The 14,165-nt window shown below is 52.0% G+C and overlaps 1 protein-coding gene across 1 annotated transcript; it reads right to left on the bottom strand.

The window, feature by feature from the left end:
* Positions 1 to 6,951: 6,951 nt before the first annotated feature.
* Positions 6,952 to 13,914, bottom strand: LOC311370809 (rho guanine nucleotide exchange factor 10-like protein; the record flags this gene model as incomplete). The annotated part of the gene is made up of 4 exons (XM_084489111.1): positions 6,952 to 7,846; positions 8,797 to 8,919; positions 12,782 to 12,956; positions 13,879 to 13,914. The coding sequence occupies 4 exons, from the start codon at positions 13,912 to 13,914 to the stop codon at positions 7,260 to 7,262; spliced, it is 921 nt and encodes a 306-aa protein (XP_084345237.1). The 3' UTR covers positions 6,952 to 7,259.
* Between the last annotated feature and the right edge of the window lie 251 nt (positions 13,915 to 14,165).

The following is a 14,165-nucleotide window of genomic DNA, read 5'->3' on the forward strand; positions in this document are numbered from 1 at the left end:
ATTCCTACAGTGGCAGTCGCGTTTACAGGTCCCGCCTCCGGCGACACGATTGGTGGAAAGAAATATGAGGCGAAAGAAAGAAAGAAAGGCCCGTCCCCCAAGCACTGATCCATATGGAGTGGGGGGGTCCTCTCCGCCGTCAGTGTGCTGCCGGGGGGGCACGGCCCTCCGTTGACCCAGGTGGAGTCCCCGTTCTATTGGCCCGTTAGTTCACCAGCATTGTGTAGCAATTCAATGGCTGGTCCCCCCCCCCATGCCCCCCGGGGGATAAGGAAGTGGAAGAGAGTGTGTGTGTGTGTGTGTGTGTGTGTTCCATCCTAGGACAGCATACTTATTTTTCTTTGGGAGGCATTTTGAGGAGTAAAATGAAATGCTTGCAGGGAGACTGGAGAGAAGACGAGGAGAAGGGGACGTGATCAACATAGAGAGAGGGAGAGAGGGACAGAGAGAGAGAGGGACAGAGAGAGAGGGACAGAAGGACAGAGAGAGAGAGGGTCAGAGAGAGAGGGAGAGAGGGACAGAGAGAGAGCGGGACAGAGAGAGAGGCACAGAGAGAGAGGGACAGAAGGACAGAGAGAGAGAGGGTCAGAGAGAGAGGGAGAGAGGGACAGAGAGAGAGCGGGACAGAGAGAGAGGCACAGAGAGAGAGGGACAGAAGGACAGAGAGAGAGAGGGAGAGAGGGACAGAGAGAGAGCGGGACAGAGAGAGAGGCACAGAGAGAGAGGGACAGAAGGACAGAGAGAGAGAGGGTCAGAGAGAGAGGGAGAGAGGGACAGAGAGAGAGAGGGACAGAGAGAGAGAGAGAGAGGGACAGAAGGACAGAGAGAAAGAGGGACGCCGGCCTCATTAACCACAGAGACGAGTGGTCAGCTGTGGGATCTGTTCACTGTACGGTTCACTGTGGGATCTGTTCACTGTACGGTTCACTGTGGGATCTGTTCACTGTACGGTTCACTGTGGGATCTGTTCACTGTACGGTTCACTGTGGGATCTGTTCACTGTACGGTTCACTGTGGGATCTGTTCACTGTACGGTTCACTGTGGGATCTGTTCACTGTACGGTTCACTGTGGGATCTGTTCACTGTACGGTTCACTGTGGGATCTGTTCACTGTACGGTTCACTGTGGGATCTGTTCACTGTACGGTTCACTGTGGGATCTGTTCACTGTACGGTTCACTGTGGGATCTGTTCACTGTACGGTTCACTGTGGGATCTGTTCACTGTACGGTTCACTGTGGGATCTGTTCACTGTACGGTTCACTGTGGGATCTGTTCACTGTACGGTTCACTGTGGGATCTGTTCACTGTACGGTTCACTGTGGGATCTGTTCACTGTACGGTTCACTGTGGGATCTGTTCACTGTACGGTTCACTGTGGGATCTGTTCACTGTACGGTTCACTGTGGGATCTGTTCACTGTACGGTTCACTGTGGGATCTGTTCACTGTACGGTTCACTGTGGGATCTGTTCACTGTACGGTTCACTGTGGGATCTGTTCACTGTACGGTTCACTGTGGGATCTGTTCACTGTACGGTTCACTGTGGGATCTGAACACACCGTTGACGTGTTTGGTGGACAACAAGAACAACGCGAGGCCGGTCGGTGATAAATAAAATAAAAGTACACAATCATCCAGGCAGATTTCCATTTACCAGCATATACCTCAAAACACACACACACACACACACACACACACACACACACACACGTCTAGCCTGAAGGCTTTCTGATGACATCGTCACAACAACCGCCACCCCAAAATGGCGGGCTGTCAAACTTGTGACTTGCCTCAGCATATTTCATAACCCCATGTGACCCCCTGCCTCCCGCAGTGTGGGAGCCAAGAGCTTCTCTGAAGGGACTGTAACTCTGCTGCCTCCCCCCTCGGGTTTCAGTCACTGGTGAACAACCTCCAGTCTGTCCAGTCTCTCATTTAGAGAGATCCTGTAACCTGACTCGCTCTCATCCTTCTCTAACGGTCGGGGGACAGCCCTTACCTCCTTGGGTCTCCTTTGTAGGATTAAATGATTATACGTTTTTTGGGTCTACTTTAACAAGGTTAAGCAAGGGGCTTTAGTCTGAGTACTTTGGACGCCGGATATATATTTAGTTCAATAACAAAATCAAAATCATATAAAATCAAAGAGAGATTACCTTAGGGAAGTTTACACAAATAATAAAAAATGGGAACAATATAAGGCCCTTTTTGGGCTGAAACTAATCTGTGGAGTGTGCATGTCTGAGTATATGTATGTGTGTGTGTGATGGCTGGTTTAAGTAGCCTCACCAGGCCCGATTCCGATTGGGCTCTGGGTGATACTGCACACCTGTTGCCCAATGTGCAATCAGTGTGCAACAGGTCCGACCGGCCGTTTCCACACCCACTCGCTCTCTCCTCTCCACGACTCCAGCTCCAGCCTCACAGATGTGCTGCTAGTCCACAAGGGCAGTCGCAGCATCCACAGGGGAGGCTGTCCAATCAGATCAGCCACAGGGGAGTCCACCTAACATTACCACCATTATGGGGTCCACCCTTTCCAGTGCTTCTACAGCTACACAAAAAAATCTGACAATATAAGCAAAAATCCTCATCACAACTATCACTTCAATCAAGCAAAATTGTAAACTTTTTAAGAAAAAGTTTTTTGGCAACATGGTGGGGCCCCGTTTTTAACATTGCTATCTGTCCAGCTAGGCTCTGTGGACCCCGGCAAGGCGCTGGGGGTAGAGGACAGCAGAGTAAAACAACGTCTTTCTAGCGGGCTCATCTTAGCGTCTAGAGGAGGACCGAACATCGTTGACAGGGGTTAGCTACACATCCTAACAAACAACTGAGAGAGAAAAAAAATGATCAAGCTCATCAGCAAGCAAGGCAAAAGCTAGGGATAGCTCTGGATAGCCGTCCGGCAACTACTCTGGCGAGCCCATCTGGATACTGGACTCTGATAGACTTAACTTGAAATCTTGCCTTTCTCGCAACATGTGCTCCTTCTGCATGTGCTCAATTGAGGTCTGATTAGCACGCCTAGTCATTTCCCATAACACAAACCACGTGATCAATTTGGCCACATGTGATTGGCTGAACGATATACACTTCAGGAAGTGTTTATGGGGTGCAGTACCACCTGGGGGGCACTCACGAGCATTTATACACACAATTATACATACAGAACTCAACTTTGCTCCCTTGTGGGCCAAGTAAACAAAGAGTGGGGGGCAGGTCAGGGCAGCCTCCTGAGCTCATTACAAATTAAAAACGGTGCGGGGCCCAGGATTTTGGGCCACACTACAGCTGAGGGCCCCATCCCGTTGGTGTGCTACTCATGACTGGGCCCCACAAACCCACATCTGTGAGGACACACACACACACACACACACATACAGACAGACAGACACAGACACACACATGCACTTACACACGCGCACAGACAGAGACACAGACACAGACACACACACACACACACACACACGTGCACGGATGCACAGGTAGAGAGAGACACACACACACACACACACACACACACACACACACACACAAGCGGTCTGGAACCCCGTGGAAGCAGACGCACGGCGAGGACTGGGGGCCCATTACCGCCCGGCGGAGGGGCCGCAGCCGGCCAAAAGGAAATGGATTGTTTCCTTTCCTGTTATGATGGATCGTGGAAGGTTTGTGTTCCACTCGGGCTTCATCCAAGGTGGTGTGTGTGTGTGTGTGTGTGTGTGTAGCCACCATAGGTAGTATGCAATTCTGACCTATAGTGACAATCCACTTAAATTGAAACTGTTAATGGACTTGAACTGCGCACCTTAAACTCAAAACGGTTTAAACACTTTCATCATGTAGCAGTCGACCGTTGGCCCTTTTAAGGTTTATTATCAACAGAGATCAAGTGATGTCTTATTTGGTAGTAAAAAAATAAAGGATTCATCTCTTAAAATCAGTGCCAATGTGCCTGTATTTAAATCTAAATATCATATTCATCAGAATGTTGTTTAATTTATGGGAAAAAAGGGAATGGATATTCTGAGGCATCAAATATTGACCATATATATTGCGGCAATCATTTTGCTGTATTTGAAAACATTTAGTTTGAATTATCATCAATCATTTAGCATGAAAATATTATTATACAGAAATTGTTAACAATAAATGATAATAATAAAATGTGTATCCTTCCTTAGTATTCCTTTGTTGTGAGGGGTGTCCCTTTATAAATAAGCTAAGCAGGCACGTTTCACATACTGGGACAAAATGATGCAAACAGGAGAATAGGAAGTTACCTTGACACAGTGGGCCTGCGTGATGTTTTGTGTGGCATCGGCCCAGCACCCACCCTGCCCATTGACCTCATGGTACAAGTTGCTTGTTTTCCGTGTAAAATGTGTCAGCAATGCCTTTGTTCACGATAAATCAGCCGCTGGCAGGCTCAGGGTTTAGAGAGCCACCTGGTAACATGTTGAACGGAGACAGCGGGCTTCCACGTGGCTATAACCTTCACCCGCTTCCTAATGGAGCCAATGTTTCTCATCCGACACAAAGGAAGCGTTTTACTGAACATCTCCCCTGTTGGAAATGACAACGCCAGCCACCGTTCAAAGCAGCTGAAGAGACGGAACAACTTGTTTAACACACAACGATTGATGCAAGGTCGATGGTGCAGAATTACAGTACACAGTACAAGTACACACGCTTTGCTTTCAAGTCACTACTAACCCTTGATATGCAGCTCTTTTAATCTGCCGATTAGCCTACAGAAAATCACTAAACCCCGATCAATTCATGTGATCAGATCTGGACACAACCCATCCTCGCCAAGATCGTTATTGTCAAATCAAAAAGGAATATAAAATGATCAAACGACGAATAGATTCATTCAAGTATGTTTTAATTCACCATTCATAACGAGTTGTTAGCTATAGAGAGCCATACAAGCTCGACATTACTGGACAGAAACAGACAGATCCACACAAGTCCGTGGGCATGAAGTGCAATACTGTGAGCCACTCGACGCATGGAACCAAACCAATCAAATGCACGCCACAATACTTTACAGAGCCACATTCTCCTCCTTGTCGTATTGGCACTCTTTACGTCTTGTTGGCCAAATGAAAGGACAGGATAGAGTAGTATGACTATTGATTCACAACCCTTAGGAGGGGGGGGTGGGGGGGGAGCCATACGCTTGGCTGTTTTCCAATATTTACATCATTTTTCCTGGTCGGTTCAAAGGACCGAAAGCTGCTTTTTTTGAGCTCACAACCTCCGTATGAGGCCGTACCGTCTGACATTAGAGAATATAGAGAGGGAGGGCTCCCCTTTGATATTCAATGCATTGATATATCTCCAGCTACACACACAAAAAATCATGCAACAAATCATCACAGATGGAGCTGGGCTACTGAAATAGTCAAATGATGCCTTTTATGTGGCTGTGGGTAAATAGCTCTATTACATAGGCTGTACACCCTCTCCTTGTTGTGCGGATATCAGCATCTCATCTCTGTCGGACGGGACGGGATAATGACCATATTTGTGCGAGAATCCATCAGCCTGTTCTTCAAATACTTGTTCATATCTTACAGACTAAATACAAATATTATGTTGTCCCATGACAGAAGTACTAGGAGAAAATCCTTGGGTGAGGAGGAAGAGGAGGAAGAGGATGATAAGGGGGGGATGGTGTGACGTCTTGTCCTTCCCTTTAGTTCATTCTGTTTAAAAAAGTCTACGTCTAGGATTGCATCTACCATTGGCACGTCACCACTCCCGTTTGCTACCGTATAAAAGCACATTCCACAACATTAAGTAGGTTGTGGTAGAAGCACATTTTGGGCGCTATTAGTGTGAAGGAATCCAGGGTCACACTTCCACTTCCTGCGCCCCTGAAACCCTGTGGCTTTTATTTTGACTATTGTTAAATAATACAGTTAAATAAAGTATTCTGTACACACTTAGTACCGGAATGAGCACAGACGCACCCACGGGTGACAAATTATACAACTCGTAAGCAGTGTGCGTGTCAGCACACCGCCAGACACACACACACACACACACACACACACACACACACACCGCATACGCAGAAGATTAAATGCACACACAATAATTAAAAAATAATTATTTTTTGCAGTTTCAGAAAAATCCGGTAAAAACATTAATCTGTAACGGTGTAACCGCGTCCATGATTTTAGTGCTAATATTGGCTGTATCTAAAGCAACAACCAAAGGTTAGTAGAAGTCAGAAGCAGCTATGGCAACATCATGGGGTCCAAACTGAAACTTGGACCACATTTGTTTAGCTTTAAAACTCAGAGATGGAGCTGTAAACACGGTTCCTTGTTCCCCGCTGCAGCAGAGTAATGCATCGCATTATTCTGCTTTTACGGGCCTAATTGGGCGTCACGGCCACACCGGTCCAGTTGTAAAGGAAAAAAAGAGGCCAATTTTACTAATCAAAGCATGTTTAACAAAAGGCACAGAAATCAAATGTTATGTTCAGGTTTTTCTTCTTTTTGTCCCGTGTTAAACGAGAAAGGAAAACTGTGGTTTCTCAACAGCAGGGCGGAATAGAGAGGTTTTAGCTCCAAACGCGATGAAAGAAAAACTACATTCACATTTCTTGGGCGTGGAGGAGAGATTGGCCGAGTTCGTATCGTCACGCTGATCTGCTTTCTCAAGCATTCTCTTTTTTCATTTTCATTTTTTGTTCTTCCCCCCTCAAACCAAAAGGGATCAGTACCCTAGCAACAGATAAAAGGAGTCCGTCCTGTGATGCGTTGCCTCTTGGTTCCATGGCAGAGCCCACAAAGGCTTGGCCCCCCCCAACCCCCCCCCACCCCCCCCCCCCCCCCCCAGACGCAGCCCCGCCGTCGCCACGCCGACAGAGGAGCGTGTGGGAGGCGGACGCTCCAGCTCAGGCGGCCCCCGGATGAAACCGAATGGAAGCGCATCCGTCTTAACGAACGGGAACTGCTCCAGAACTGTCACAAAGAAGATAATCTACCGCCGTGCCGCCGCCGCCGCCGGAGGTGCGGCTGATGGAGGAGGCGCACAATCCTGCACGTTGGAAACAGCCAATGGAGACGAGAGTTAGCACGAGACGCACCCGCACTGGAACCCGGTCCCAGAGAGGGGGCTTCAACACAAACAATTGTTTTAAATGTCTCTGGATCGGGGGTGGACTCCTCACACGGAGACCACCCCGCCGTACCTAGCCCCCCCCCGCCCCCCCCCCCCCGTCCCCCGTCCCGCTCCTACACAGTCAAGGGCAGCTGCCACACCATCAGCGTGTTCTCGCCGCCCTCCCCCCCGCCGCCGCCGGCCGTCCCCGCGCCGTGGGCCCCGCCCTCCCGGAGCCGCCGGAAGCCCCGCCCCCCGGACACCACGGCGGCCGAGGTGACCCGGTCGCGCCGGCCCCCCTCCCGCGCGCAGCCCCGCCCCCGCACCCAGACCTCGGGGTCGTCGGCGGGGTCGTAGATGGAGCCGTCCTCCACGCTGTGCTCCAGGGACTCCAGGGAGGAGCCCGACGCCGCGTCGCCGCCCAGCGCCGTGAGGGGCCGGCCGGGCAGCCCCGACGTGGAGCGCAGGCGGTACTGCAGCAGCACGCCGCGGCCCCGCCCGCCCCGGGCCTCGCCGCCGCCGCCGCCGCCGCCCCCCCCCGCCGAGGGCGGCAGGGACTCCTGGGAGGAGGCGGAGTCGCTGCCCCCGTCGCCGCCGAAGGCGGAGTCGGGCCCCTCGGGCATGGAGTCCCTCTTCAGCAGCTCGGGGGCCAGCGTGCTGCTGGTGGCCAGCAGGAAGTCCACCGGCCCGCAGTGCGCGTTCAGGGAGACCATGCCCTTACCTGAGGACACAGACAGACAGACAGACAGACACACAAGCGCGCACACACACACACAAGCGTGCACACACACACACGCACGCACGCACGCACAAACACACACACACACAGACACACACAAGCGCGCACACACACACACACACACACACACACACACACACACACACACACACACACACACACACACACACACACACACACACACACACACACACACACACACACACACACAGACCAGAGTTAGTGAGTGGGAGTGAGTGGAGTTCGGTGAGAGAGCAAGTCACTAATCAATATATTTTATATGCAGACATACTGCATTATACGTGGGTGGTTAAATACATACATAACACACACATTAGCCTGATGATTCAACCCCCACGCTGAAATAAAATCCTATTCTTGCAAATGACAGCAGATTGCAAATGTAATCACAAACTTAAGTACTCTACCCAGTGAGTGGATTCTGGGAACCAGGTAAATTGGAGACATGCTGTATATTATATATATGTGTTTCCGAGGTATAAGGTTTAGAAGAACTACCACAGCAGCCAGTGGTTCAGTTGACCTCATCATAAAACTAATGGAAACACACTCTCATCCCAGTGTCTCTGCTGGAGCTGCTCTGCGTGACCCCTGACAACCGCCAGTTAGAAATACCAACGAGTCTTCCCCCTCACCGCCAGGCCCAACGAGAGCCACTACACAATACCTACTACACAATATCCACGGCGCCATTAACACTCTCACCCCAGCAACCTCCACACTCCCCCGGCCTACTCCCTCCTCTCCCTCCCCCATCCCCGGCTCCCCCCCTCTCCCTCCTCCACTGCAACCAAGAACCGGGGACTGTGACCTTGTCCAGGCCAGAGCACTCGTTTTCCATCATGGAGGAGAAACTTATTAAATCTCTCTCTCTCCCTCTCCCTCTCTCTCCCTCTCTCTCTCTCTCCTACCTGTTATCTTGGGGATGCCCTCCAGCTTGGGGACGGGCAGCGTGATGAGGGTGCCCTGGGCGGTGCCCACCCACAGCAGCCCCTGGCAGATGAGGAGGCAGGTGACCCGCAAGCCCTTCTGACCTGCAGCGGAGGGGGGAGAGATGGGGGTGAGGAGGGGGGAGAGATGGGGGTGAGGGGGGGGAGAGATGGGGGGGAGAGATGGGGGTGAGAGATGGGGGTGAGGGGGGTCATATGAGGGAGGGAACGGCAGGACCCCCCCCAATCAGGACCTGAGGTGGGCCGCCTCTTTTCTTCAGAGAAGCAATTTCACATTTTCTTTGGAATAAAGTGTGCATGATAACAATAGGGACAATTGCACATTAATACAAATCTAGAATAATCGTTCATAATAATAATGTGTAAAGTGAACAAAAAAAAAGGATTTAAATACATTATCAATGGAAGCAATTACCTTTGTTCCAAATTATTCAGACTTTAGTCTAAAACGTGTCATTACAATAAAACCCAAAAGAAATAATGAATTTAGCGCTGTATAAATAAATGATTTTACTAATAAAAGCCCTCACACAGTGGCTATTTAAACGGTGGTTCCACCTGCCCTCATCTCCACAACGCCTCCTCAGCCGAGCTGGCATTTAGCTTCCCCCACCCATCTCCCTCCAGACCAAAATGACAAAAGAAAAAGGTCCCTGGATGAATGAGGGAGGCGGGAGTACGGCCGGACTACCGGTTATTACGGAATATTGAAGACTGAACCCAGGGCCGTGTCGTCATAGCGATGCGTGCAGTGCAGGTTTGACGAGGTACAGACACCGCAGCGATACGTCATCACAGTTCAACACCAAGATTTCGACATGCTGCTGCTGAAGTTTTCCCAAAGTTCCCATCGCCGTTGCTGGGAGCGTCTACGCTTGAATTCGGAATCAGCGGCTCCCGGGGCTGGAGGCGGTGGCGGTGGCGGTGGCGGCGGCGGCGGGTGGCGGCCCCCCCCCGGCTTTAGAGGCCGTCTCAGCCCCCCCCCCCCCGCTTTAGAGGCTGTCTCAGCCCCCCCCCCCCCCCCGCTTTAGAGGCCGTCTCAGCCCCCCCCCCCCAATCTCAGCCCCCCCCCCCCATCTCAGCCCCCTGCTTTAGAGGCCGTCTCAGCCCCCCCCCCCCGACAGGGCCATTGTCTCCTCCTCCTCCTCTTGAGGCTTTAGGAGGAGAGAGACTGAGGCTCCGCCCACTGCAGCACCGCTGGAACCCTGAGATAAGAGCGGGGCGTGGGAGCGCCAGGCGTCGTCTTCAGGAGGAAACACGTGAGGAACGAGGACAACACCAGCACTCCAACCCCCCCCCCCCCCCCCACTCCCCCTCCACTCCGCTTATCAACCAGGACAGCGTTTAGCCTTGAGAACCATCTCTTTTGGAACGTGCTCGCGTGTTGAATGCCCTAAAGGACGAGCTATTAACGCCTTTTGCGGACCGGAGATCAGCAGTTTTCCCCTTTTCCTTTGAAACCTCTCTGTTGTTTATCAGGAGCAGGATCCCCCTGGTGGCGGTGCGCCGCGCTACAGGGAGAGAGGTCGCCATCATTAATGCATGTCCTGTCCGGGGGGGCCGAGGGGAGAGGCAGACGACCACAGGGACCCGCGCCGGGCGTCTCAGCGTGCAGTCTGCCGCCGCTCCTCTCCTGTCTGCTGAGCTCCACAAATGAGAAGCTCAGTCAGGGATCCTCTTCTCTCCTGCACCCTGGAGGCAGGAGCAGGTAGGGGGGGGGGGGGGGGAACAGCGTCGGCAGCTCCGGCCCCGGCAGCCTCCCCCGGGGGGCCGGAGCCTCCAGGCTATCAGCCACTGCTTAAATCCGCTGCATATTTCAAGGGACGACCAGGGACGATGCTTTATTATGACCTTGAGGTCAACCTGTCTCCGCCAGACGCCGCGACCACAACATCTCCTCAGCGCTCTGGAAGGCTCTGCACCGAGCAGCGAGACCAAGACCAGAGAGGAAAGTTTGATCCGAAAAGTTTGGTAACCCTCTGTGAAGAATGTCTCCCTTTTAGTCTTTTGGCTGGCGAGAGAGAGAGAGAGAGAGAGAGAGAGAGAGAGAGAGAGAGGGAGAGAGAGAGAGAGAGAGAGAGAGAGAGAGAGAGAGAACGCGAGACAGAAAGAGGGAGGCAGAGAGAGAGAGAGAGAGAGAGACAGAGAGGCAGAGAGAATGAGAGAGACAGAAAGAGGAAGGCAGAGAGAGAGAGAGAGAGAGAGAAAGAGCGAGAGAGAGAGCCCTTTATCGACGAGGCGTACAGCTCTGCCAGCACTCAGAGTGTTGCTCTAAATATGTCACTCAGTCTGGCGTGATCCTCAGCCCCTCTCCCTCTCCCTCTCCGTGCACTCACGTTAGTCGCGGTACGACTGGCTCTCGGGTTGCAGAATGACTCGAGTGCGTGAGGGCTGGACCTGTCCGCCCGGCCCACGTCTAACCAACGTCCCGGACGCTGGCGTGGACCACATCGGCCAGTTCATATGTTGACTGCTTCCAATGTTGCGTTGGACATACTACAGAATGATTTACTGCTTGTTTAGTGAATAATACAGAACGTAAGGAACTTAGGAAAAAAAAATTGCAATCGCAATCGCAACATTGGCTGAAATAATCTCAATTCGATTATTTCCCCGAATCGCTCAGCCCTAGTGGAGGGTGAGAAAAAACAGGCCATAAGAGATAAAAACTAAACGCATCTCTGAGTGGCAGAACAGAGACCCAGTAGGAGGGGGCGTGGGGGGGGGGGAGCCTTGGACAAAAGACAAGAGCGTTTCCATGGAAACACTCGGCACAGAAAAATCTTTGACTGTTTTTTATTGCTCCTCTGTGACTTCATCTCTCCCTCTCCTCTTTTCCCTGATTCATTCATTCATTCATCCCCCTCTTCCCTCCATCCATCTCACCCTAAGGCTCCCCAGCCAGGGCCCCCAGTGGGGTGCTCATCCAGCCGGGCCCCTGAGCAGCAGACCTCAGGTGGAAGCTGAAGTCACGACCTGAATAACGTTTAGCGGAGGCCGCCGCCGGCTCCTAATTGGCGCCCTTCCGTTGCTCAGATGAAGATCTCAAAAAATTCTGAGCACTGACCCCCCCCTGAAACCTGAACATTGAAGATGGACATGTTGCATTAGCATGCGCCGCGAGTAGCCTTTTGTTGTTCTGTTAATTATTAACGTGAAAGCAAAAAAAAGAGGGGAAGGCTGTTATTATTTGTAATGATGATACACTTGTTGTGGCATGATGAAAACAGAGCAGATACGTGTTTCCATGGTGATGGAGATGAACTCTGGGGTAATTGATCCGGCAAGATCTTACTGAATCAGCTTGTTATACAATCTATTCCGGCCTCTGACACTTATTTTTAGGTTCAAACTTCTTTGAGATTCCAACCTAAATTTTTTTGCGAATCTGCTTTCTAACACATGATGGTTTCAGGACTGGCTGCTTGGTAGCAGTGTTTATCTGATAGCTACGCATCATTAGGCAGTCTGTATGTACAGGACCTTCATGAGACCTCAGATCATTAAAAATGTATCATCAGAAATCTTTAGCTTAGAAAGTCTGCAATCTCTCCAAGCCAAACGCCTCATGCACAGCAGACACCCCGAGGTCGGGAAACAACCGTCGGGGGTGGTGCTGGTGCTGGTGGTGGTGGTGGTGGTTGAGGTGCTGGTGGTGGTGGTGGTGGTGGTGGGGGTGGTGCTGGTGATGGTGGTGCTGCTGCTAATGGTGATGCTGGTGATGGTTGTGGTGGTGGTGGGGATGGTGGTGGTGCTTGTGGTGCTTGTGATAGTAGTGGTCATGGTGCTAGTGGTGGTGGTGGTGGTGGCAGTAGTAGTGGTGCTGATGGTGGTGGTAGTAGTGGTGGTTGGTGTGGTGGGTGAGGTGCTGGTGCTAATGGTGATGCTGGTGGTGGTGGTGGTGCTGGTGGTGCTGGTGCTGCTGGTGGTCGGGGAGGGTCCTTACCCGGGCCGCTGAGCAGGGTGGAGCGGGTGGAGATGTTGATCTCCTGCAGGTGCTCCAGCGTCTCCGTGTGGAACAGGCGTATGGAGGAGCCCTGGGAGAAGGCCATCCACACGCCCCCGCCCGCCTGCACCATGTGGGCCACGCTCACCTGGGGGTCCGGGTGCACCTCGAACCGCTGGGGGGGGGGGGGAGGAGAGGGAGGGAGGGGAGGAGGGGGGGAGGGAGCACAACAGGAACACTCAGTGGGGGCGTTCGCTTGGTCGATGAACACACGTTCACAGGAACAGATGAACACATGCTTTTTTGAACTCGTTTGTTTTCTAATCTTCTTCGTTGACATGTGACACACGCATAACGCGATCCGATTGGCTGACGGATCCGTCGCTGCCTGAAAAGTTTAACATTTCTCAACTTTTTGACGCAGGCAACGGAGCCGACAGAACAGACGGACCCACAATGCATTTCGAGGGGGCGCTCCGTGCAAAGTCAATGAGATCCGTAGACGGACGTGTGCAGCGTGAACGCGGCGTCACACGCATACACACGTCCCCCCCCTCCTCAGCCCCCCTCCCCTCTGGCCCTCTGTAGGGCGGCCCTCTGGCCCTCTGTAGAGCGGCCCTCTGTAGCCCTAATGGAACGGTGCGCGGTGTCGGAGGCCCGCTGTCTTAATGAGGAGCAGAGCCTCCTTATCAGGACCATGCACCACCCCCTAGAGGTCCAGGGCGGAGCCACACGACGGGGACACGGGGGGGGGGGGGGGGGGGCATAGAGAGAGAGTAGAGAGAGAGAGAGAGAGAGAGAGAGCTAGAGGAAGTTCCTCTTTCTTCTCTGGCTCCAGCGGAGAGGGATTACCACCTGTTTGGGCGACCTTGCCAGGAGGATCCTCTTTTGTTAGAGATTTGGGAGGGGGGAAATGAAAGGATTCTTTGATGTGTGTTTTTTTTTTTTTACTCCTTAGAAGTGTCTGTTTACTTGATTTCTGGGTTTTTTCTTCGGCACATCCATTTTCCCGTAACATTCCGCAGCGGTTCAGGAGTTTTCCCGCATTGTCCTCTACAATTAACAAAGGGAGAACGGTAACGGCTGCCGCTCCTCACAAACATCATCTCTGGCTGGGGAATGAGGGCGGCCATCTTGTGTACGGTATCCACGGCCCTGGATACCAGAGGTAGAGAGACGTCTATGTCAACGGCCAAACGCTTAACTTAGCCGTTGTGGACAATCCATTTGAATAGGTTCCGTCTATAAGGCCTGATAGCTTTTTCCGTGATGCTTTATTAAATTCCCCTTAACTTATAAGTGTCTGTCAGCGTTGCGGTGTGAACGGCAGGGCAGTAAGTCACAGCGGTGCGGACTCATTAGCGTATTTGAACCGGTACAAAGG

This window comes from Micromesistius poutassou, assembly GCF_964030765.1.
Source record: "Micromesistius poutassou genome assembly, contig: SCAFFOLD_5124, whole genome shotgun sequence".
Taxonomy (NCBI): Eukaryota; Metazoa; Chordata; class Actinopteri; order Gadiformes; family Gadidae; genus Micromesistius; species Micromesistius poutassou.